This window comes from Paroedura picta, chromosome 6 (genome assembly GCF_049243985.1).
Source record: "Paroedura picta isolate Pp20150507F chromosome 6, Ppicta_v3.0, whole genome shotgun sequence".
Lineage (NCBI taxonomy): Eukaryota > Metazoa > Chordata > Lepidosauria > Squamata > Gekkonidae > Paroedura > Paroedura picta.
The window spans coordinates 4,828,901-4,854,204 of record NC_135374.1 but is presented as its reverse complement, the minus strand read 5'-3'; the positions used below and the strand labels follow the sequence as shown (position 1 = coordinate 4,854,204).

At 50.4% G+C, this 25,304-nt stretch overlaps 1 protein-coding gene and 1 non-coding gene across 3 annotated transcripts in view; one reads left to right on the top strand and one right to left on the bottom strand.

Moving 5' to 3' along the window:
* The window catches only part of WNT11 (Wnt family member 11), a 37,884-nt gene extending 19,121 nt beyond the window's left edge, over positions 1 to 18,763 (top strand). Inside the window, exons 3-7 of one of the 2 annotated variants that reach the window (XM_077341241.1) lie at positions 1,296 to 1,531; positions 2,965 to 3,078; positions 3,163 to 3,242; positions 3,942 to 4,234; positions 15,446 to 18,763. In XM_077341241.1, the coding sequence (XP_077197356.1) occupies positions 1,296 to 1,531; positions 2,965 to 3,078; positions 3,163 to 3,242; positions 3,942 to 4,234; positions 15,446 to 15,620 (898 nt within the window). In that variant the 3' untranslated portion in view covers positions 15,621 to 18,763. Of the gene's footprint in view, positions 1 to 1,295; positions 1,532 to 2,964; positions 3,243 to 3,941; positions 4,235 to 15,445 lie in introns of both variants that reach the window. The other variant, XM_077341240.1, reaches the window with a different exon arrangement.
* TRNAT-GGU (transfer RNA threonine (anticodon GGU)) lies at positions 16,356 to 16,427 on the bottom strand. Its single transcript has one exon. It is a non-coding gene; the product is annotated as a tRNA-Thr (tRNA).
* Positions 18,764 to 25,304: the final 6,541 nt, after the last annotated feature.

The window sequence follows — 25,304 nt, the reverse complement described above, 5'->3', positions numbered from 1 at the left end:
TGGCCAGGGTGCTGACTCAGAGGCTGCGGCCCCGGGCGTGTTTACTTGGGAGTAAATGCCACTGAACACAGTGAAAATTCAGTCAGCATTGATGGGGATATGGCCATGCAAATGTCCAGCAGGCACTCTGCACCAGCCTGCCCTTAGCTTTGATCCGGAAATTACAGCTGGGACAAAATGCGGCTGATGGGTCCTCACTGGGACATCTTGGAGGGCCCAGATCCAGCCGTTGCTGCACAATCTGCACTGGTTGCCAGTCTGTTTCCGGATCAAGTTGAAGGTATTGGTCTTAACTTTTAAAGCTATATGCGGCCTGGTCCTGCCCAGTTTGGTGTAGTGGTTAGGAGTGCGGACTTCTAAGCTGGGGAGCCGGGTTTGATTCAGCACTCCTCCACATGCAGCCAGCTGGGTGACCTTGGGCTCGCCACAATTTCACAGTCAGAGTAGTTCAGCAGTGGAATAGGCTGCCTAAGGAGGTGGGGAGTTCCCCCTCACTGGCAGTCTTCAAGCAAAGGCTGGATACACACTTTTCTTGGATGCTTTAGGATGCTTAGGGCTGATCCTGCGTTGAGCAGGGGGTTGGACTAGATGGCCTGTGTGGCCCCTTCCAACTCTATGATTCTAGGAGTCTAGTTCAGCAGTGGAATGGGCTGCCTAAGGAGGTGGGGAGTTCCCCCTCACTGGCAGTCTTCAAGCAAAGGTTGGATACACACTTTTCTTGGATGCTTTAGGATGCTTAGGGCTGATCCTGCGTTGAGCAGGGGGTTGGACTAGATGGCCTGTGTGGCCCCTTCCAACTCTATGATTCTGTGATTCTATGATTTTATGATTCTATGAACAGGCTTCCTTGGGAGGTGGTGGGTTCTCCATCTTTGGAGATCTTTAAGCAGAGGCTGGAGAGCCATCTGACGGAGAGGCTGATTCTGTGAAGGCTCAAGGGGGTGGCAGGTGACAGTGGAGGAGCGAGAGGGATGTGAGTGTCCTGCACAGTGCAGAGGGTTGGACTAGATGACCCAGGTGGTCCCTTCCAACTCTATGATTCTGATTCTAATATATTTTAAGAAGAAGTCCCAGTGTTCAGAACATTTTCCAGGTGGTCTAAATCGCAAATCTTTAAAAATCATAAAAATCACAACTCTTTGCAATCATAAAACCCACAAATCCTCAAAATCATAAAAACCGTAAGAATCACCAATCTCTTAAAACTAATCAAACGACACACGCTCGAACATGCAACCCTCCCAAGGCAGCTAACCTTTTTGGCTAAACCTTTCTTCCCTCCCTGTCCCCCCCAGAGCCTTATCCAAGACGCCCTCCGTGCTGGCCATGAACCAAACTCAGCACTGCAAGCAGCTGGAAGGCCTGGTGGTCTCCCAAGTGCAGCTTTGCCGGAGCAACCTGGAGCTGATGCAGACGATCATCCAGGCCGCCCGGGAGGTCATCAAGACGTGCCGCAGAGCCTTCTCCGACATGCGCTGGAATTGCTCCTCCATCGAGCTGGCGCCAAACTACCTGCTGGATTTGGAGAGAGGTAAACAAACCAAATAAAAAGCAGTCCGGCTTTGACGTGCAAGGTGGCTCAGGCTGGCCTGTTCTCATCCGACCTCAGAAGCTAAGGAGGGTCGGTCCTGGTTACTGATTGGATGGGAGACCAAGGAAGTCCAGAGTTTATGGCAGGGGTAGTCAAACTGCGGCCCTCCAGATGTCCATGGACTGCAATTCCCAGGAGCCCCTGCCAGCGAATGCTGGCAGGGGCTCCTGGGAATTGTAGTCCATGGACATCTGGAGGGCTGAAGTTTGACTACCCCTGGTTTATAGGCAGAGGCAGGCAATTGAAAGACCATCTCTAGATGCTTTCTGCTCCAGCCTGGATGGCTCTGCTAGCCTGATCTCTTCCGATCTTGGAAGCTAACGGCCCTGGGAGGTCAATACCTGGGAAACCACAAAGGATCTTGGGTAGTAGGTTTAGGATGGAAATGAGGAAATGCTGTTTTACACAGAGCGTGATTAAAATGTCGAATTTTGCTGCTGGAGGATGTAGGGATGGCCACGGGCCTTGGATGGCTTTAAAAGGGGATTAGATTCATGGAGAACCAGTGGCTATACTGAGTCCCTCTGTCCTTCTATCACAAACTTGATGGATTTCCATTCTGTGGTGCCTTCCATGGAGAATAGATCAATTAAGTCGCCGTGGAAGTTGGTCTGTAGTAGGAGAAAAGAGCACAAGGAAACCTTCAGGATTAACTAAATCGATGGCAGGAAAGGAGCTCTCGTGAGTCCTTGCTCACTTCCTCAGATACAGTTAGAATGAGAGTCCACCGGTCCTTATATCACAAGGTTGATGGATTCCCATGGTGTCTTCCATGGAGATAGATCCAGATGGGCAGCTGTGTAAATCTGTCTGTATCAGTAGAAAAGAGGCAGAGTCCAGGGGCACCTTCAGGACTAGCCAAATCGGTGGCAGGGCAGGAGCTTTTGTGAGTCCCTGCTCACTTCCTCAGATACAGTTAGAATGAGAGTCCCCCCGTCCGTATATCACAAACATTCTTCAGGCTTCGAGGAACCCCAGAAGTGGCACCATCGTGTAAAATATGGTTGGGAATCAGAGCTGTGGACATGCCCACCCGGGGCTCCTCCCCTTCCCGCCCCCTCCAGGTCAACATGACCATATATGGTTATATCACCCGATAATTTAACAATTTTTAACAAAACCCCGGTTGAGATAGCCTGGTCTACACTTTGTGGCTAAGAGCCACTAACGGGCATCTGCTCCAGATGTTTATCCGATCCACGTTTCAAGTGTCACCATGCACCACGGTAATCTCTGGCCCTGCAGGAATGGCTCCCCAAATGTTTCCAGAGTCCTTTGGCGGGTGTTGTGTACCATGCCTCGTGTGCAGAAATAGTCTCTGGGCTTTCGGGCTGCCCCTGATGGCTCGCGGTGTGTCCCTTTCTGTCTTCCAGGCACCAGGGAGTCGGCCTTTGTGTACGCTCTCTCTGCCGCCTCCATCAGCCACACCATCGCGAGATCCTGTACCTCCGGGGACCTCCCTGGCTGCTCCTGCGGTCCCCTCCCAGGTGAGACACCTGGACCTGGGTATCGCTGGGGAGGATGTGCAGACAACCTCAACTATGGTCTGGTCATGGGGTCCAAATTTTCAGATGCTCCCATGAAGATGAAAAAATCAGGATCACAAGCCAATAAGCTGATGCATCTGCACAACAGTGAAGTAGGGAGACAGGTAACCGATCCGAGAGAGTCGTTCTTGTTTACACAAAAATCGCCACCCGGGGGGGGGGTGTCAGCCAATGGGGCGCAGCACTGAAAGTCAGGGGTGAGTTAGCGGGGGGTGGATTCCGAGGGGGGGTCAAAGGGAGGGGAGCACAGTTCTGACCACCGGGGGGGGGGTTAATCCGCCAGGAAATCTACTTCTGTGCATGCTTTTTTGGGGGAAGGGGGTTAAATTATAATCCATTGATGAATGTGCTTGACTGATTTTGCAACATGTTCATAAATAGGTCAAGGAGGGGTGGCCAAACTGTGGCTCTCCAGATATCCATGGACTACAATTCCCATGAGCCTTTGCCATTCTCCCCTCTCCTAACTCCACGCCCTGGGCTCCACCCCCAAATTCCCCAGGCTGGACCTGGCTACCCTTTACTGGGTTGGAATTTGATTTATGGGGTTTCTAAACCTTCCCTCTCAGTACGGCCGTCTCGAGGCGCTGTACAGCAAGAGAAAACCATGAATATACAATAAAACCATTCTATCAAATCCTAGCAAATTCTATGCCTACTCTAGCTTGCTTTTTATTTTGACGCCCGATGCACACAGCATTAATGTCCACCTATCTAGGGCACAGGTCCGTGGGCAGGGAGGTGGTAATTTTACATGTGAGTAAAAGGTCTGTTCAAAAACCCTTTTGTTGCTGGTTTTGCAGGCCCTGAAAGCTTCTCTGGAAATGAAATGCAAGTGCCACGGAGTGTCCGGTTCTTGCTCCATCAAGACTTGCTGGAAGGGCCTTCAGGAGCTAAGGGATATCGCCCAGGACTTGAAAAACAAGTACCTTTCGGCCACCAAGGTGGTCCATCGGCCCATGGGGACACGCAAGCATCTCGTGCCTAAGGATATCGACATCCGCCCGGTCAAAGAGACTGAATTGGTGTACCTGCAAAGCTCACCGGACTTCTGCATGAAAAACGAGAAAGTGGGTTCTCACGGGACTCAGGACAGGTAAATATCCTCCGGGTGGAGTCTGGCTACATGCCTTGATTGAACGCTCTTCTTGTTCAGGGATGTCTGCCCAGTAAGCAGCATAATCAGAATCACGGTCTTTTGAGCGGATGCTCACCAGAATAGACTTGTCGGGGAAGGGTATGGCTCAGTGGTGGAGCTTCTGCTTGGTCCCAGGTTCAATCCCCGGCATCTCCAGTTAAAAGGACCAGGCAGGAGGGGATGGGAAAGACCTCCAAGAAGAAGAAGAAGAGTTGGTTCTTATAGGCCGCTTTTCTCTACCCGAAGGAGTCTCAAAGCGGCTTACAGTTGCCTTCCCTTTCCTCTCCCCACAACAGACACCCTGTGAGGGAGGGGAGGCTGAGAGAGCTCTGACAGAACTGCACTGTGAGAACAGTTCTAACAGGACTGTGACTAGCCCAAGTTCACCCAGCTGACTGCATGTGGGGGAGTGCAGAATCAATCCCGGCTCACCAGATTAGAAGTCCACACTCCTAACCACTACACCAAGCGGGCTCACCAAGAAACTTCGGTAGGTGACGTGAAGGACCTCTACCGGAGACCTTGGAGAGCTGCTGCCAGTCAGAGCTCTGTGTGCGGCACCTTCATGGGTTCAAAGATACTGATTTGTAATGATTTGGGGCCCGGTCCAATGTTGTCGTCTTTGTCGAGCTGCCCCTGAATCAGTCCCCCCCTTCTGCAGAAAGGAAGGAGCAGAGGAATAGCAGACAGAATTGCCCTGGCTTCAAGGCTAGCGATCTTCCGCCATCTTTCCTCAGTTCCGCTTTCCTCACAGAGGCACGGTCTGGCTCTCTTCCTCCCCATCGGCAAGGTCTTAAGTGAAACCCATGCCCAGCGTCTGTCGCAAGATGAAACGACTTGCGTTTGGCGACCAGGGAAACCTTCGGGCGGCCCTCCAGCTGGCCGGCGGACAGCCCAACGTGAGCGCTGGAAGTGAACAGGGAGGTCGTCCAACTTTGAAAAAGTTGTATCCTGGTTCAAATCCCCAGCCGGAGAGTTAGATTTCTGGCTTTCAAGGTTGTCCAATGTTTTTGAGTCACCGTCCCTCCGCTCCTTCTTGCTGTCCTCGGAGCTGCTGGCTGGAAGACTCCGCGGATCGGCCGGTGCTTAGCAAAGGAGCTGCTTCTAGTCCCATGAACACATGATGGACATTTTGTCCATCAAAGTCCATGCTGTCTAGTCGAACTGGGAGGTAGCCATGAGCATGAACCAGCTCACAAAATGAAGGTTCGTGAGGGATTTTAGGCGGGTTCGTGGACTACGAAACTGACCTTTGTGGTAGGTCAAATGGCTCAGACTTTCAGTGAAATTCAATAGGGACAAATGTACAGTTCTGCATTTAGGTAGGAAAAACCATCTAAACCAATATAGGAATGGGGAAGAATTGTCTTGGCCGTAGCATGTGTGAAAAGGATCTAGGAGTCTTAGTAGACCATACATTGAACATGGGTCAGCAGTGTGACTCGGTGGCTAAAAAGGCAAATGGGATTGTGAGCTGTATCAAATGGTGTATCTTGTCCAGATCACGGGAGGTGATGGTACCGCTTTACTCTGCTCTTGTTCAGCCTCACTTGGAGTCCTGTGTTCAGTTTTGGGCACCCCAGTTGAAGAGGGATGCAGACCAACTGGAGCGTGTCCAGAGGAGGGCAACAAAGATGGCGAGGGGATTGGAGACCAAGACGCAGGAGGAAAGGTTGGGGGAGCTTGGTCTGTTTAGACTAGAGAGGAGATGACTGAGAGGGGATCTGAGAACCATCAAGTATTTAAAAGGGTGCCATGTACAGGATGGAGCAGAGTAGTTCTCTCTTGCCCCAGTGGGGATGGACCAGATCCAATGGGATGAAATTAATGCAAAAGAAATTCCGTCTCAACATCCGGAAGAAGTTCCTGACAGTGAGAGTGGTTTCTCAGTGAAACTGGCTTACTCAGGTTGTGGTGGGTTCTCCTTCCTTGCATATTTTTAGAGGCTGGATAGCCATCTGATGGACAGGCTGATTCTGTGAAGATTCAAGGGGTGGATGGTAACAGTATTTCCTCATACAACTAGGTCTCCACACCTCCAAATTCTTCACTCCTCCACATGCAGCCAGCTGGGTGACGTGCCAGTTACAGTCCTTTCAGAGCGTTCTCAGCCTCCCTCACTTCACAGGGTATCTGTTGTAGGGAGAGGAAGGGTAGGCGATTATAAGCCGCTTTGAGACTCCTTCGGGCAGTGAAAAATGGGGTACAAAAAAACACCTCTTCTTCCTCTTGCTGTGCTAGCTGAGAGGAAGGCCCTTCAGCACCTTGGAGAGCTCCAAGGGAAGAGAGATGTTGATCAATCCTAGACTTTCTCATGGAGAATTCCTGGAAAGGTTTCCTGAATGGGTGGGAATTAATTAATTTTTAATAGATTTCTTAAATACATATCGGGTGGGGTAACCCTAAATGGCCATGTCGATCTGTTTTCCCTCAAATTGCCAATGATGGGCCTGGAGGGGTTGGGAAGGGGAGGGTCTTGGGTGGGCGTGTCCACAGCTCTGCTTCCCAACCATATTCTGCACAATTGCACAACTTCTGGGGTTTCTCAAAGCCTGAAGAAGGATTCAGGAGTTTTTCAACAGTAAGGAAGACCTCCGTGGGATATGCTCTGGGAGAGTCCACCGCTCCAGAACAGCCATTTTCTCTAGGAGATCCGATCTCTAAAGTCTGGAGATCACTTGTAATCCCACAAACACACACACACACACCAACATGGAAGTTGGGAACCCTAGCAGGGGTCACCATTGAAAGAATCACTGTGGGCTGACTCAGGGGAATGATTTCTATGCAGTATTTTCTGACTGTCCCTTGAACACACCGGAATCTGCCTCCTACTCTGACTGGCAGCCATTCTCCAGGGTCTTTTACATGATCTACTTGCCTAGTTCTTTTCAACTGGATATGCCGGGGATTGAACCCGGGACCTTCTGCATGCCAAGCAGAGGCTCTACCACTGAGCGACGGTCCCTCCCCATTGTTCTCCACGGTCTCAGTTGGGGATCTTTCCCATCACCTGCTCCCCGGTGTGTTTTAATTGGAGGTGCCGTGGATTGAACCCGGGACCTTCTGATGCCAAGCAGAGACTCTTGCACTGGACCTTCTGCATTCCAAGCAGGGGTTCTGCCACTAAGCCACAGCCCCTCTCCATAGCTCTTCATGGCCTCAGGCAGAGGTCTTTCCCATCACCGGCTTCCTGGTTGGTTTTAACCGGAGACGCCGGGGATTGAACCGGGGACCTTCTGCATGCCAAGCAGAGGCCCTTGCACTGTGAACCACAACCCATCTCCTTGTATGTGCAGTGGCTGCGTGGGAAAAAGCGTCATACGAATTCACACTTCTGGGATACATGAAAAGGGGGGGGGGTCTCTCCTCCTTCCTGTTTTTGACTCTGTGCAAATAGCAGATCGGTGACCGATAGGAGGATCAGGAGGGAGGGGAGAAGCGTCCAGAAAAACGTCTTTTCGGGCAGGAAGAGAAGAAGATATATAACGTGTGAGCCTCTGTGGGTGAGAGAAAGAGGGCAGGAGAACGTGGAAGAAATATGGCTCACACCCTCCCCCACGTGAAAAAGAGCAACGTTCGTGTGGCCCTGTTCCAAAATGGGTTGACGGAGGCCCCGAAAGCCCCTTGTAAGATTTGACGCCGTTTCAAAAGTTCCATTTTTTAAAGAAGGTTCCAGCGCTGCTTTTCAGAAAGTTCTCGGATGCACGGAAAGCCCCGGGGGCGATTCCGAATTATCGCCTGCGTGAGGGGCTTCCTCTCTCCCCACCCCCCCGCCCCGAAATGGTTCCACCAGATTGCACCAACTCCTCCATGCTTTGGGCTGGCAAGCCAAGGAGAAAAGGATCCCCTCCCTCTTCCGAACAGGCCGCAAACGGCTGGAGGGGCAGGAAACTGGAGGTGTTAGAACGGCTAGGCCGCCAGGACGTGATCCTTCGCCTCTTCCCCTCCCTATTGACACTCTGCTCACTGCACATTAATGGATTAACTGGTGATAGGCCTGGATTTCTGGCTCCAACGGAGGCCCCAAATAGTGCCGGGTGAGTCACCCAGACTTTACTCCAGATGTTCATCCATCCCCCTGTCAAAGCTGCCTCTACTTGGAGCTGCCGAGCAGAGTCTCTGATCTGGAGAGCCGGGCTTGATTCCCCGCTCCTCCTCCACCTGCCGCCAGTTGGGTGATCTTGGGCTAGTGACAGTTCTCTCAGAGCTCTCTCGGGCCCCCTCCCCCCACCTCGCAAGGCACCGGTGGGCTTCCTCGGGAAGTGGTGTGTTCTCCATCTCTGGAGATTTTTTTAACAGAGGCTGGCGAGCCATCTGACGGAGAGGCTGATTCTGGGAAGGCTCAAGGGGGTGGGAGGTGTCAGTGGGTGAGCGAGAAGGTTGTGAATGTTATGCACAGTGCAGGGGGTTGGACTGGATGACCCAGGAGGTCCCTTCCAACTCTAGGATTCTATGATTCTAAATTCCATCTAAACCTCCGGAAGACGTTCCTGACAGTCAGAGTGGTTCCTCAGTGAAACAGGCTTCCTCGGAAGGTGGTGGGTTCTCCATCTTTGGAGATTTTTAAGCAGAGGCTGGAGAGCCATCTGACAGCTGATTCTGTGAAGGGTCAAGGGGGTGGCAGGTGACAGTGGATGAGCGAGAGGGTTGGGAGTGTCCTGCAGAGAGATGAATTTCTTCGGTTGTACCTATTCTAACCTTATGACTCAATAGTGGTATATTCTTTGTATAGTTCTCAGTTCCATGTAAACTGCCCTGAGCCTTCGGGAAGGGCGGTATATAAATGTGAATAAATAAATAAAATAAATAAAATAGTGCAGGGGGTTGGACAAGATGACCCAGGAGCTCCCTTCCAATTCTATGATTCTATGAATTGCTGTGTCTAACTCTGCCAAAGATAGACGAAGAAGGGGCCAACTTGTTTACTGCTTCTTTAGAGACAAGGGCTAAGAGTCTCCGTTGGAAGTTTTTAGGCTAAGATTGTATGAGTGTCTGTCAGAGGGTGTGATTTTTAAGTCCCCATGAAGGTGGGGCTCTGGACTGGATGACCCTTCTGATTCCACCCCGTTCCGAGGGGACATGATAGCCCTCTTTAAGTATTTGAAAGGTTGTCACTTGGAGGAGGGCAGGATGCTGTTTCCGTTGGCTGCAGAGGAGAGGACACGCAGTAATGGGTTTAAACTACAAGTACAACGATATAGGCTAGATATCAGAAAAAAATTTCACAGTCAGAGTAGTTCAGCAGTGGAATAGGCTGCCTAAGGAGGTGGTGAGCTCCCCCTCACTGGCAGTCTTCAAGCAAAGGTTGGATACACACTTTTCTTGGATGCTTTAGGATGCTTAGGGCTGATCCTGCGTTGAGCAGGGGGTTGGACTGGATGGCCTCTATGGCCCCTTCCAACTCTAGGATTCTATGATTCATGATTTGCCTTTCTGCGTGGAAAAGCGCTAATGACTAGGATGAGGTCCCTCCGCCTTCTGTTCAGTCTCCTCCATGGCTTTGTTAACCCCATGAAGACAAATGACCTGCGGGGGAGAATCAATCATGACCGGAATTGGGTTGTTAAAACAGCGATAACAGCTTGTGTTTACCGGTGGGAGGGGGGGGGGGGGAGCTGTTCTCAGTTCAATTTTTGGAAGGGTTTGCCTTTTCAAGAAAGACGCATTGCTTTTAAACAAGGTGATTTCACCCCCCCCCAATGCATATTTGTGGAAATTTAAATGGCACAAGATTTAAATGGGACAAGAATTTAAATGGGATAAAATTGGCTTGCAGTTAGCGGCGGGGGCAGGGGGGGAGAGCCGATGAGGTATTTGCAAAGTACTCTTGGAAGGAGTTAGGCCAGCCGCCGAAAACATCTGTTTGGGGCATCCCATTTCGGCCTGTGATCTATGGCTGGGATACTCTTTTCCTGCACTGTTTGTTTGCCCTGAGGCTGAGTTGAAAGGACCGATTCCCAGGAGAGAGCAAATTCTCTGTTCTCTTCTGTGTTTTGCTTGTTTACATGATTGAAAGGTTAACCACAGGCTCTGTTTATTTTCAAAGCCCTGATAAGATGGAGGGGCTTAACAAATTCATTTTATTTTCTTAATCTGGGCCTCTGCTTTTCTCCAACAATGGGCATCCAGAGTTACTTTGGACATTATAATAGGATCATAGAATCCTAGAGTTGGAAGGGACCCTCAGGGTCATCTAGTCCAACCTCCTGCACTATGCAGGACACTCACATCCCTATCGCTCCTCCACTATCACCTGCCTCCCCCTTGAACCTTCCCAGAATCAGCCTGTCCATCAGATGGATCTCCAGCCTCTGTTTAAAAATCTCCAAAGAGGGAGAACCCACCCCCTCCCGAGGAAGCCTGTTCCACTGAGGAACCGCTCTGACTATCAGGAACTTCTTCTGGATGTTTAGACAGAATTTAGAATCATAGAATCCTAGAGTTGGAAGGGACCTCCTGGGTCATCTAGTCCAACCCACTGCACTGTGCAGGACACTCACAACCCTCTCACTTGTGCGCCGGCCAGCAAACCAACACCCGCGCCCCCCCTCTCCCCCCATACTATGGCCCTGGCTGTTTTAGGCCGAGCACCGAACTCTATGCTGTTCCTCTCCTGCCAACAGAAACATTTCCCTGCTGTCCTCCAAGTAACAACCGTTCCAATACTAAGGTATAGCTGCTCCTCGGGTGTAACTCCCTCCGGAAAAGGTGAATGTTACCAACAAGCCAGGAGACGGATGTGATGGCAGGATTTAAATAGACAAATGAGGAGGACCAACAGCTTAAAGCAGGGGTAGTCAACCTGTGGTCCTCCAGATGTTCATGGACTACAATTCCCATGAACCCCTGCCAGCAAACGCTGGAGGACCACAGGTTGACTACCCCTGGCTTAAAGAATAAATAGTTTTATTGGGAAGAGAAATGACTTTGCATTAAAGTCGGAGTGTCTCCAGGAGCGTTACTCTCCCCCCGGTTGTTGAACATCTTTATGCACCCTCTGGCACAGCTGGTTCGGAGTTATGGGCTGGGATGTCACCACTTTGTGGATGACACCCTGCTCTACCTCCTGATGGATGGCTGTCCAGACTCCCCAGAGGTGCATTCTCCAGATGTTTGGAAGCCACAGCTGGAGCAGAGACACTTATTTATTTATTTATTTATTTATTTATTTATTTATTTATCATACTTCTATACCGGGGGGGGGGGGGAGCTTGAAGCTCAACCTCCAAGATGGTGGTTTTGTGGCTGGGTAGGAAGGCGGAAGATCAGGAAGTGCACCTGCCCACCTTGGCTGGAATCCAACATAATATCTTGTCCAGGAATTTGGGCGTGATTCTAGATGCATCTCTTTCTACGGTGGAATGAGCTCCCAGGAGAGCTGCAGGCCCTGATGGAGCGCAGTCACTTTAAGACAAGCCTTGCAACCAGAAACCAGGAAGTCTTTGAACTGAGGCCCTGGCCAATCAGGGAAGACTGTTCTGCTACCAGGCAGGAGAAAGGAGTTAATTCGCAAAAAAAAAAAATCTGCACACTTACTGTGGAGGGTTATATCCACTTCCGGATATCGCAGGGGAAAGATAGGGTCACTCCAGATCAATCACACCTGTTGCAGAGGGAAAATTTAAAGTACCCAAAATCAAATTCAGTGTAGATGGGTGGGATTTATTTGGACTGGGAGTGGGTAAAAAGCCCCGTGGTTTCGAAAGTTCACCCCTTCCTTCAGGCTCCCAGTTCCATACTGGATCTGCTGGAAACCGCCCCCCCCCTGTACCTTTCCTCCAAATATCTGTTGTGGCTAATTTGTGTAGGAGGGGCTGTGTCGGATTGTTCAGCTGGAACTCATCCCGGCTCCTAGGGGTGTGTGTGTATAACAACACCCCTTGGTCCAGTGCTCGACAAACACACAGCATGCGGTTTGGAGTCTCTGGGTTTTGGCTCAGGGGTGAGAAGCGTTGTTAAAGAATGCTTCGGCAGAGCTCCTGGAGATCTGTAAATATTTACACGCATCTCTTCCTCTCACTGGACAACTGCCGACAGGATGGGCTGAAGAGAGAAAGGGGAGGAGGGGAATTGAACCTGCTTTTGGAATTCCAAAATCTGAAATAACAAACAGGAGGCCAAGCTGAGTCAGAAATAAATAAGAGGACAGAACGAGAACAAGGTCTCAGCACATAATTAATCCCGTAACTTGTCCTAAAGTATTACCTCATGAGGAATTTCATATAAATCTTTTTTTTCGGGTTGGGGGGGGGGTTGGTTTTCTGTCCCAGTGTCGTATAGTGGTTAAGAGCGGCGGCTGTAATCTGAAGAGCCGGGTTTGATTCCCCACTCCTTCACATGCAGCCAGCTGGGTGAACTTGGGATAGTCACGGTCCTGATAGAGCTGTTCTCACAGAGCAGTTCTGTCAGAGCTCTCTCGGCCTCGCTTATTTCTCAGGGTGTCTGTAGTGGGGAGAGAAAGGGAAGGCGATTGGAAGCCGCTTCGAGACTCCTTCGGGCAGTGAAAAGCGGGGTATCAAAACCAACTCTTCTTCTGAACAGAAGCAGACTCCAGCTCCACTGTCTTGGCTTTCCTTCTCTCTTCCTCTGTCCTCTTTACAAACTGGGTCAGCTGTTCAGTCCTTGCTCAGCAGAAGACAACTGGTTTTTGGGACAGAGGTCTTCCAAACAGTTTCTTGGGGGACTGTAACTTTAATTTTTGCAGTTCCTGCCTTTTTACTGCTGCTCCATGTTAGCAAGGTAAATAAGTCATAGATAATGCACACGCTGTGTTTTAGGATAAACTTCCAAGCCCTGGAGGTGCTGGCTGAAGGCGGGTGCTGTGATCTCTGCAAATTAAGGCACAGGTGCAGTGGTCCAGGATCAGGTGGCTCACTTCTGACCAGCAGTGAGAGATCTGCCGTCCTCCTCTCTCACTGGGCAGTATCAGGTCCCGAGCAGTAGAAAAGAGCCAGAATCCAGGAGCGCCTTAAAAGACTAACAAAATTGGTGGCAGGGGAGGAGCCTTGGTGAATCCCTGCTCCCTTCTTCAAGTCCAGCTAGAATGGGACCCCACCTGTCTTTATGTCACAAGGTTTCCCATTCTGTGCGGCTAAATGGGCTGCGGAGATCAAGATGTGTAGCCGTAGGAGTCTATCTGTAGATGAAAAGAGCCCCAGAGTCCAGGAGCACCTTCAAGACTAACCAAATTTGTGGCAGGGGAGAAGCTCTTGCAAGTTACTGCTCACTTCCTCTCTCTCTCTCTCTCTCTCTCTCTTGTTAGCAACCCTTCAAAGAGCTCGGTTGTGTCTTCCACCTATCCGTGCCAAACATCCCAGCTCATCCAAATATTTGACAGCTTAATTATTATTTGACTGCTAGTCACCATTTAGGGCAGGGGTAGTCAAACTGCGGCCCTCCAGATGTCCACGGACTACAATTCCCATGAGCCCCTGCCAGCCTTCGCTGGCAGGGGCTCATGGGAATTGTAGTCCGTGGACATCTGGAGGGCCGCAGTTTGACTACCCCTGATTTAGGGTATATAATGCCTAGTTTTAGTTAAGCATGCGGTCTTGGATTCTGGCCATCTTTGCTGTGGTTACACGTGTTTGAGAACTTATTGACAGAAGCTTTTCCTGCGTTTTCTGTAAGTCCCGGATTCTTTATTAAACATCTCCTTGTAAGCAAACTTGGAGCTCGCGTATCGTTTCCTCGGGATTTCGTCGAACCCGGGACGGTTGTCCATGTCTTTTGGGATGAGCGCATCCCGGAGCAGCTTAGAGTGTGTGTTTTCCTTGGAAGCGTCAAATGGATGAGTTTCGTTCACACCCAACTGTTGGCCGCCAGGTTTGCTCAGCTGCGGGGGCCGTGCGGTTGACGCTTGCTGCTTTGAAGAACATTTGGGAGATTATCTTATTGTGGGTTGCTTTAAGCATAGACTATCCTGAGCCGAGGTGGCTGAATGTCCCATGTCAACCGGTGGCAGGGATCTATGACTTAACGTGCCAGAAGAGGTCGTGTGATTTGGTTCTTGGGAAAAGGGCTAAAGAATTTCTCCTGGGTCAGATCCTTGAAAAAGGATCTGAAGAGTTTACTATTGAGCCATTTTTCTGGATGAGCATAACGAGGGAAACCTCCCAGCCAGCAGTCCTAGCTGTCCTTTCCTGGTGGTAGAACAAGAGGTGAGGGAATGGGAGGAGGTAAGTAGAAGAAGAAGAAGAGTTGGTTCTTATATGCCGCTTTTCCCTACCCGAAGGAGGCTCCTTAAATATAAAAACCATTGTCCTTTGAAAAAGCTGTAAGGCAAAATGCGTCGGGACTTGTGTGAAATAAGAAGAATAAAGAATTACTTTAGAAGAGAGAAGACTCTACATAGCTCCAATTTGGATATTTTTTTTTGTCATATTGGTTCCCCAGCGCACCTATATATTTCTATATTTGTTTCTTCGTTGGGACCCGCCCCTCCCAGTTCATTATTTCTGCTTCTTTCTTCCAAGCAATGCAACAAAACCTCCAACGGCAGTGACAGCTGCGACCTCATGTGCTGCCGGCATGCCAGATTAGAAGTCCGCACTGAGAGCCAGTTTGGTGTCGTGGTTAGGAGTGCGGACTTCTAATCTGGCAGGCCGAGTTCGATTCTGCGCTCCCCCACATGCAGCCAGCTGGGTGACCTTGGGCTAGTCACAGCCCTGATAAAGCTGTTCTGACCGAGCAGGGATCTCAGGGCTCTCTCAGCCTCACCCACCCCACAGGGTGTCTGTTGTGGGGAGAGGAAAGGGAAGGTGATTGGAAGCCGCTTTGAGCCTCCTTCGGGTAGGGAAAAGTGGCATATAAGAACCAACTCTTCTTCTTCTTCTCCTTCTCCTTCTCCTTCTCCTTCTCCTTCTCCTTCTCCTTCTCCTTCTCCTTCTCCTTCTCCTTCTCCTTCTCCTTCTCCTTCTCCTTCTTCTAAACATTTGAAGTTGAAGTTGGTCCTTAAATATAAAAACCATTGTCCCTTGAAAAAGCCATAAGGCAAAACATGTCGGGACTTGTGAAATAATAAGAATAAAGAATTACTGAAGAGAGAACACTATATAAGTCCAATTTGGATATTTTATTGCCATATTGGTTCCCCAGCGCACCTATATTTGTTTCTTCGTTGGCACCCACCCCTCCCAGTTCATTATTTCTGCTTCTTTCTTCCAGGCAATGCAACAAAACCTCCAACGGCAGCGACAGCTGCGACCTCATGTGCTGCGGGCGCGGCTACAACCCTTACGTGGACAAAGTGGTGGAGCGGTGCCACTGCAAGTACCACTGGTGCTGCTACGTCACCTGCAAAAAGTGTGAGCGGCTGGTGGAGAGATACGTGTGCAAGTGAAGGCCTTGGCCCCTCTCCGCCGGGCCCCCGGCTCGAGAGCCCCACGCCGCCTTTTCCCAGGGCAGGAGAGACACTTTGCCACGCCAGACCACGTTTCCTTCTGCAGAACCACGAGGGACACAGCACCATCCAAAGGAAATCCGCTGGAGTGTTGGAACCGGAACGCTTTCAAGCGCAGCGCCCCCTTTTGGTCGCAGGGGGGAAAGCAGGACTTGAAACTCCTGTGATTTTTATCGGATCCGAATGCAAGCAAGAAGGCTGGCGGGGGGGGGGGGGGGGGAGGGAAAGGGTTCTCGTGGTCCAAAGAGACATTTGTTTTCGGAGGCATGCCGCTACCAAATGCCTGCAGTCTGCAATGGAGTGGGGCGCTTTACTTTCATGGGGAGGGGGGTGCGAGAGGGATAAAGGATGCATGAAAATAATACAGGAAAGCCATTGGTTTCTCTCTTATGATAAAGAGACAAGCCGTCCCCGAGAGACCAAGATTTGATCCCTGACAAGGGAAATGCTTTTTCAGCAGCAATTTTTTATTCTTTTGGGGGGGCTTTGCTCCCCTCTTTTCCTTAAGGTGAATGGCCTCTTCCCCCCCCCCCTTCCCCCAGATGGGGACAAGGAATTTTGCTGCCTTCTCCCGAATCAATCCCTTGGTCCTTCCCTTGGTCAGTCCTGTCTACTCAGGCTTCCAGAGTCCTGGGCAGAGATCTTTCCCATCACCTCCTGCCTGGTCCTTTTAACTGGAGATGCCGGGGATTGAACCTGGGACCTTCTGCGTACCAAACAGAGGCTCTCCCACTGAGCCACAGCCCCTCTCCATAGCTCTCCAGGGTCTCAGGCAGGGTCTTTCCCACCACCTCCTGCCTTGTTCCTTCAGCTGGAGATGCCAGGGATCGAACTTGGGACCTTCTGCCTGCCAAGCAAAGGCTCATCCACAAAGTCCTTCCCCAGAGTTCTCCAGGGTCTCAGGCAAAGTTCTTTCATGTCACCTACTGCTTGCTCCTTTTGCCTGGCAGTGCTGGGGGATTGGAACCTGGACCTTCTGCATGCCACGCAGATGTTCTACCACTGAGCTGCAATCCCATTTTTCATCTTCAGGAGCCAGAGGTCCACTACTCAAGGAGCTGTAGGAGAAGAGTTGGGTTTTCTACCCCGCTTTTCACTACCCGAAGGAGTCTCAAAGCGGCTTACAATCGCCTGCCCTTCCTCTCCCCACAACAGACACCCTGTGGGGTGGGTGAGGCTGAGAGAGCCCTGACAGGAGTGCTCTGTGAGAACAGCCCTATCAGGGCTGTGACTAGCCCAGGGACACCCAGCTGGCTGCAAGTGGAAGAGCAGAGAATCAAAGCCGGCTCACCAGATCAGAACCCACCGCTCTTAACCATGACACTACGCTGGTCCCCTGATCTCTACTCTCAAGATGGAAAGATGAAGGTCAGCCTGTGGGTGGATGGGGCGTGGTCTTGCCTTGGGACTTAGAGACTATTTTCTCCCCTTGGCTCACCGATCCTTTCCAGCATCCCCCTGGATGTACGCACAAGAAACAGACTTCAGTAAAATATATAAATGTAACATTGAATAGAATAATGTTCAGAATATAACTTTCTCCATTGGCAATTCGCTCATCTAAAACCGTGTAGCAAAAAGATAAGAAATACTTGTTCATCTGTCTAACACAAGGATTCTCAACAAAGGCTCCATCAGCATTCCCCAGGGGCTCCCTGGCCTTTCCCCCCTATCCTGCCTTAATGGACTTGGCCACGAGCTACTCCCGGCATTGCCGTGGAAGCAGGGAAACCAGCCGCTTCCATTGACCCCGGGGGGTGGCCTTCTCCTGTGGTTGCTGTGCCTGGGAAAGGGGGCGGAGCCTGGAAGTCCGCTCTGGCTTTAAACCACTTCCTTTCTCTTCCCCCTCCGTCCTCCTTGGGCGTGGCAGGGAGGCGTGGCCAGCTGACGTCACTTCCGGCCCTGTTCTGGGGTTTCCCGAAGACGGAAAAATATTTCAGGGGCTCCTCCGCGGTCAAAAGGTTGGAACAGGCTGATCTAACACAATGAAAGGCTGCACTAATTGTCACGGTCGTACATGCAAGCCTTCCCCAGGTCTTAGCGGAAGCGTTCTTCATGGTGGTGATCATTTGTGAACAAGCAGATCATGGCTGAGGCCCTCTAGCCCATCAGAACCCCAGCTCGTCTTCCTCTAGGCCAGGAGTAGTCAACCTGTGGTCCTCCAGATGTTCACGGACTACAATAACCAGCCAGTTCCTCTGGAGGGCCAGCAACAGGGCAGAGAAGCCAAGGCCTTCCCCTGATAAAAAAAAACATGGGAATTGTAGCCCGTGGACATCTGGAGAGCCACAGTTTGGCCACAACTGCCTTAGTTTCTTGGTCCCTCAAGATCAAGATGCAGACTGGCAGCAACTCTCCAGGTCAGAAGTTTTTCCCATCACCTCCTTCCTGGTCCTTTTAATGGGAGATGCTGGGGATTGAACCTGGGACCTTCCGCATGCCAAGCTGAGGCTCTTCCACTGAGCTACAACCCTTCTCCATGGCTCTCCAGGGTCTCAGGCTGAGGTCTCACCTAGCCTTTTAAAAGGGAGATACCAGGAATTGAATCTAGGACCTTCTGCCTGCCAAGCAGGCTCTCCCACTGAGCCCATGGCTCTATCCCCAAGCAGAAGTTATAATAATAAAGGATTATTATAAAGGATAAAGGATACAGGGAGTCTACATGTGGAAGCAGGAAACCCCAGGAAAATAGACTGCAGGGAGGCATCATAACTAAACTCCAGCATGCAACAGGAAACCAGTTCATGGCCACCGTCCACCCATTCTGAGCCTGCCATGTCTTCTGGGACAAAATCCCAAAACCGGTTCTAGCCGGCTCAGTCCAAGCTGAACTGGAGTCCGTGAGCCGAGAACCCGCTCGCCGCTGAGGCCGGAGGGAAGCTGAGCAAAGAACCACTATCAAATCGTGGATGTACATATTTGATTTTTGTATGCGGAACATACAGAAATATTTATAAAGTATATATCTCGTCCTTTTGGCCCGCCCTCTATCCTCCTGTGTACAAATCTGTTATATAGATCTATATAAAAATGTTATATTCTCCGCAAGCTTCGTAACGGTATGAAATAAAGGATGGAACGACGCACGGTTCTGGCGGGCGCCTGATGCGCTGGTGGTTCGTCCGCGGGAAATCGGAAGCACATTTCGGGATGTTGGAGAGAAACCGGGGAGATGAGAAGACCACGCTCTTCCCTGGGGGAGTGCTCTGCAGCCCTGAAGAGTATTTCACAGCCAAAATGATTCTGGCGGGACCTCAGGCTGAATAGTGGAGATTTTGGGGGTGGAGCTGGGAGTGGGCGGGATTTGGGGCAGGAAGGGACCTCATTGGAGGATAATGCTACGGGGTCCCCCTTCCAAAGCAGCCCTTTCCTCCAGGGGGACTGAGCTCTGGCATCCCTAATGTAATCCCTGCGGGGGTTTCCGGCGTTCCGCAGGGCCTGCAAAACGGAGCTCTTCCACCAGGTCTATGGCTGAGGCCGACATGGCAAGGAAGATCTGTATGGGCCCCCCTTCCAGGATAGAGCCATGTGATTGGCGGCTTGGGGGCTCCATTTGCGCCCCTTTTCCCAACCTCCTCTAGGGGAATTTTATTGGGGAAATGATAGTTGAAAATCGAGTTAGAGTTTTTCCGCTGTATCTTTTTTTCGTTGTTGTGATTTTGGGTTTGTGTATGGGGGTTTTACTGGGATTTTATTTAAACATTTTTAACCCGCCACGAGCTGTTTGGGAGTGGCGGTAATGTATCAAAATATCCATCTGACGGAGAGGCTGATTCTGTGAAGGCTCAAGGGGGTGGCAGGTGACAGTGGGTGAGCGAGAGGGTTATGGGTGTCCTGCGTTGAGCAGGGGGTTGGACTAGATGACCCAGGAGGTCCCGTCCAACTCTATGATTCTATGATTATATAATTTGGACATGCCAACCTGTACATCACAGTGGGATGAAAGACTCTGTGGCTAAGGGGCACATGCGTTTTTGCAAAACTAAAATGTCTACACGGGATGGGAATCCATCCCCCCTTGTGATATAAAGACAGGTGGACTCTCATTCTAGCTGTATCTGAGGAAGTGAGCAGGGATTCCTGAAAGCTCCTCCCCAGCCACCAATTTGGTTAATCTCAAAGGTGCTCCTGGCCTCTGGCTCTTTTCTGCTGCTGCAGACAGACTCACAGGACTGCCCATCTTGCTCTGTCTCCAGGGAAGGTCATGCATTTATCCATACAGATTGGAAACCCATCAGCTATGGGAAACTTGCATGGTACAAACAGATGTCACCTTTCTCACCGAATCCAGAAGACTTGATATTCTGCCCAAGGGATGGCGAATAACCCCTCCACATACACTACATTCTTATTTATGTTAGGAAGGTATTTGTGTCTATAAAGCCACACTGGGACACGTGACTGTCCTACTGGCTAGGATTTGCATCCTGGGTGACTCATTTGGGGTAGGGTGCCACCCCCCCCCCAAACTGGCCCCACCTTGCCAACAGACTGGGCCCATGAACATGAAGTCTCCTTGGGGTCCCCCAGAATTACAGCTCTTCTCCAGACTCGGAGATTCATTTCCCTGGAGAAAACGGCTGCTTTGGAGATTTTTTGGCATCGTGGCCTTCCCAGGCTCCAGGCCCAAACCACCAGGAGTTGACAACACATCCCTATTCCCTGCCGCTGGCCAAGGGGACTTGTAACCCCACAACAGACGTGGCCTGCAAACATGAAATCCGCTTGGAATCCACCTCTCTCTCTGTTTCCCCATAGCCAGCCCTATGCTGGCTCCAAGCTTCCTCTCTCTTCCTCTCCTGTGGGGTGACTCGGTTCATCTGCTGGAATGACATCACTGAGGGAAAGCCCCCTCCCCTTAATTTTATGTCTACAGCCTTAATCGTCCCGGAGCAGACAGGGGAATAGGGGATGTTCTTGGGAAGCTGCACACGGGGAGAAGGGGGACGGTGGGTGGGTGGGGGGGGTGCAATCTGAATGTAATTAACAGTGACTTTGTCAGGAAGGTGATAAACAAGCCCCGCCGGGATCAGCCCTGTTTCCTGTTAGAAAACAGACCCCCGAAGGCATCGGGGCTAGGAAAGTGTGGCGGGTAAAGCCAGACGGCTCATCTGTACGGCAGTATCGAGCTTCCTGTGGCTTGGATTTGCGTAACTGGACTCTTGTTTTTACTGTCCTGGTACTCTTCTGTCCATTTTAATGGGGTTTTAATGGGTTTTTTTTTAACTGGACAATCTGTAACCTAGAAGAATCATAGAGTTGGAAGGGGCCATAGAGGCCATCTAGTCCAACCCCCTGCTCAACGCAGGATCAGCCCAGAGCATCCTAAAGCATCCAAGAAAAGTGTGTATCCAGCCTTTGCTTGAAGACTGCCAGTGAGGGGGAGCTCACCACCTCCTTAGGCAGCCTATTCCACTGCTGAACTACTCTGACGGTGAACATTTTTTTCCTGATATCTAGCCTATATCGTTGTACTTGAAGTTTAAACCCATTACTGCGCGTCCTCTCCTCTGCAGCCAACAGAAACAGCATCCTGCCCTCCTCCAAGTGACAACCTTTCAAATACTTAAAGAGGGCTATCATGTCCCCTCTCAACCTCCTTTTCTCCAGGCTGAACATTCCCAAGTCCCTCAACCTATCTTCATAGGGCTTGGTCCCTTGGCCTCAGATCATCTTCATAGAATCCTAGAATCATCAGAGTTGGAAGGGTCCATAGAGGCCATCTAGTCCAACCCCCTGCTCAACGCAGGATCAGCCCAAAGCATCCTAAAGCATCCAAGAAAAGTGTGCATCCAACCTTTGCTTGAAGACTGCCAGTGAGGGGGAGCTCACCACCTCCTTAGGCAGCCCATTCCACTGCTGAACTACTCTGACTGTGAAAAACTTTTTCCTGATATCTAGCCTATATCGTTGTACTGGACATTCTGTAACCTGCCATGAGCCTGCTTTGGAGTGGCAGGTAATAAATTAAATAATGATGATGATGATGATGATGATGATGATGATGATGATGAAGCCACTGAGGCCAGAACTTGTAAGGGATGCCAACTCCAGGCTCAGGATTTTCTGGAGATTCGGGATCAGTGCCCCAAAAAGAGATACTTGTAAGGGATGCCAACTCCAGGCTCAGGAATTTCTGGAGATTCGGGATCAGTGCCCCAAAAAGAGATACTTGTAAGAGATGCCAACTCCAGGCTCAGGAATTTCTGGAGATTCGGGATCAGTGCCCCAAAAAGAGAGGGGTTTGAGGCAGGGAGGGAGCTCCATTGAGATGCGTTGATAGGAAGTGGGGCAAAAACTCTATGGCAGATTTGGCTTCGGCCATCCAGTTTTTGCCCAAGGACCAGAGTGTCTCCCCAACACCCAAGGTGTGATGACGTCACTTCCTGGTCACGCAGCCTGGGAAGTAAACAAAAAGATCATTTTTTCCAGGGTAAGTTCCCATACAACCCCGCTGGCCCAGGTGTGATGAGGTCACTTCCGGGTCATGTGCGCAGGGATGTGATGTGAGCTGTCGGGTAGTCCCTTGGGAACATGGGGCCCAGACCACGCATGGCCTTAAAGGTTAAAACCAGGACCTTGAGCGTGATGTGAAATTCCACTGGGAGCCAATGCAGCTGCATAAGGACAGGCAGCTGGGAAAAGTTTCCAGGGTAAGTTGGGTGTCATCAGCATATGGTGACACCCACGTCTTAACCCTCGGGCCAGCTGGGCAGGACGGTGCATGAAGATGTTAAAAGGAGCCGGGAAGATCAGAGGACCCCTCCTCAGGCTGCATCAGAACATCAGGCGGACCCCAGGCCACGAGGCGGAGGGTGGTCTGGAGAGGCTGGGTGGGGTAGGGGGGGGAATATTGCTGCCGTGCTTGGTGTCGTGCGGGGTTTTAACGGGGGGTTTAATCGGGGTTTTATATAACTGTTGTTACCCACCATGAGACTTTTACAAGAGTGGTGGCATAAAAATACATGAATGAATGAATGAATGAATGAATGAATGAATGAATGAATGAATGAATGAATGAATGAATGAATGAATGAATGAATGAACGAATGAACGAATGAACGAATGAATGACGTGGGAGACAAAACCGTGCCCTGCAGGACCCCACAAGGGAGCTGGCAGCGGCGGGGCTGTCCACGATATTGCAAATTTGTGTACAATAATATAAATGTAATACCAAAAATAGTTCAGGCAAAAGTCCAACAGGTGAGTTACAACTGAAGGTCAAACAAGGATCTAGTAATCCCTGTTTCATAGGGTGGCTTCTATGGTGGACTTCAATGATTGAGGGGAAATGGTGAAATAATATATAGTCTCAAACATTGCAATTGTTATGCAGAATTTGTTTATTATGGGATTGTTTTGGCTGCTCCTCTCCAAAAATGGTCTCATGGGATTCTATTTTTACCCAACAGGAGCTAGATAATATTATCGAGTTTCTCAAGGGAATACATAACGGATTGACTCAGAAGAATGCTCCAAAAAGTGAATTAATTCTAGAATCCTAGAATCACAGAGTTGGAAGGGACCTCCTGGGTCATCTAGTCCAACCCCTGCACTGTGCAGGACACTCACAACCCTCTCGCTGACCCACTGTCACATGTGCCCCTTAGCCACAAAGTCTTTCATCCCCTCTGTGATGTACAGGTTGGCATGTCCAAATTATATAATCGTAGAATCCTAGAGTTTGAAGGGACCTCCTGGGTCATCTAGTCCAACCCCCTGCACTATGCAGGACACTCCCAACCCTCTCGCTCATCCACTGTCTCCTGCCACCTGCTTGAGCCTTCACAGAATCAGCCTCTCCGTCAGATGGCTCTCCAGCCTCTGTTTAGAAATCTCCATAGATGGAGAACCCACCACCTCCCGAGGAAGCCTGTTCCACTGAAGAATAAATTGGTCTTTGGGGAACTCCTGCAGTGACAACCTCCCAGCAATGTACATCTCTTATTCTTTATTTATCTCAAGCATTCCTTCCACATCGTGGGGAAATGGCTGTTTTGAAAGGGGGGGCTTGCACTCCATCATACCCTACTCTAGTTGTCAATTCCCTTCATCCTGCAAGGGAGGTGGACTAGATGACTCTGGAGGCCTCTTCCAACTCTAGGATTCTATGATTCTTTTCCCTCCCCAAAGCCCACCTCACATCTCCAGCTATTTCCAAACCAAAGTTGGCAACTTTTGACTTTATTGGGGAGGGGGGGACAAACAAACCATCTTCCGAACAGAACCGAAATCCATGACCCGAATTCGGGATTTCTCCCCCGCTCGCACGCCTCCCAGCCCAGCAATTCAATTTCCTCCAGTTTTATAGCCGGCACCGTATGTGTCTGAAATACCCAAGCAGTGAGGTCTCCGGTCCTTCCCACGGGAGAATCTCTGACAAGCTGACAGCGCCTCAGTTTCCTGACAACCGGCCAAGAAAGTGAAATCGGTTTTAATCTCTGGCTCATCCCTTTATCTCCTGACACAGCCCGTCCGCGTCTCCGGGGTCATCCATCCGCTTCAACGTCTGGCCCTTCGGAGCGGTCTGATCCCCCTTGATCCACTTTTATAGCTTTGCTAAAATATGAAATATATATGCTAGATGGCATGCAGAGTCCCGCTGAGAAGAGAAGGGGTAGGGGTAGGGGTAGGGCTAGGGCTAGGGGTGGGGAGCGTTGACTGCAACCGCCACTGCAAATGTCTGGGATTGTAAATCAAGAGCAAAAAACACATCTCTTGGTTGGCTGGCGTTGGTGCACCGGGAAAGAGCTGGAGATTTTGGGAGGGTTGAGAAAGGAGAATTTTCGATGAAGAGTTGGTTTTTATACTGTGCTTTTCACTACCCTTTCTCCACAACAGGCACTCTGTGAGGTAGTGGTGGAGAGAGCTCTGATAGAACTGTTCTGCAAGGAAAGCTCTAGAAGAACTGCAATAGGCCCAAGGTGACAGGGGGAGGAGCCAGTTCTCCAGGTTACAGGCTGCCTCTAATCACACCAAGCCAGTTAGTTGCTGGTGGGAATAATTTCTATAATAATTCTTCCTCAGAGGGAAATACTTTTTTTCCTTTCAGAGCCAGTGATGTGTATTGTTTAAAGAGTGGTAAGCATCTAATCTGGAGAACTGGGTTTGATTCCTCACCATCTCCTCCACAGGCAGCCAGCTGGGTGACCTTGGGCCATTCTTACAAAGCAATTCTCTTTGCCCAACCTACCTCACAGGGTGTCTGTTGTGGGGAGAGGAAGGGAAAGAGATTTTCTTCTTTTTTTTCCAGTTCAATATTTATCGTGAGTGGTCCGCTGAGGTTTTGCCTCCATTTTTTCCACACGTTGAGGATGCCGACCCCCTGCAATGATGGATTGGCAATTCATCCGAAACAATGTACCGGTGCGCCATGCGCAGATCAAAATACCACATGCGTGACATGTTCATTCGCGCTTCTCTCTGAAAAGCGACGTTCATTTAAGTGAAACTCTTCCTTTTTTACCCTCCTTCCACTGTCCTGGAGCCAAGGCAGCTTTTCACCCAATTAACTGAAGCCCAGAGGTTAGGAGCATTAGTGTTCCGATGTGCGGCCTCACCTGTGGCTCTTGCACCGTGGGGGCTGGAGAGGCTGAGCCAGAGGGAGAGCAGGCCACTTCC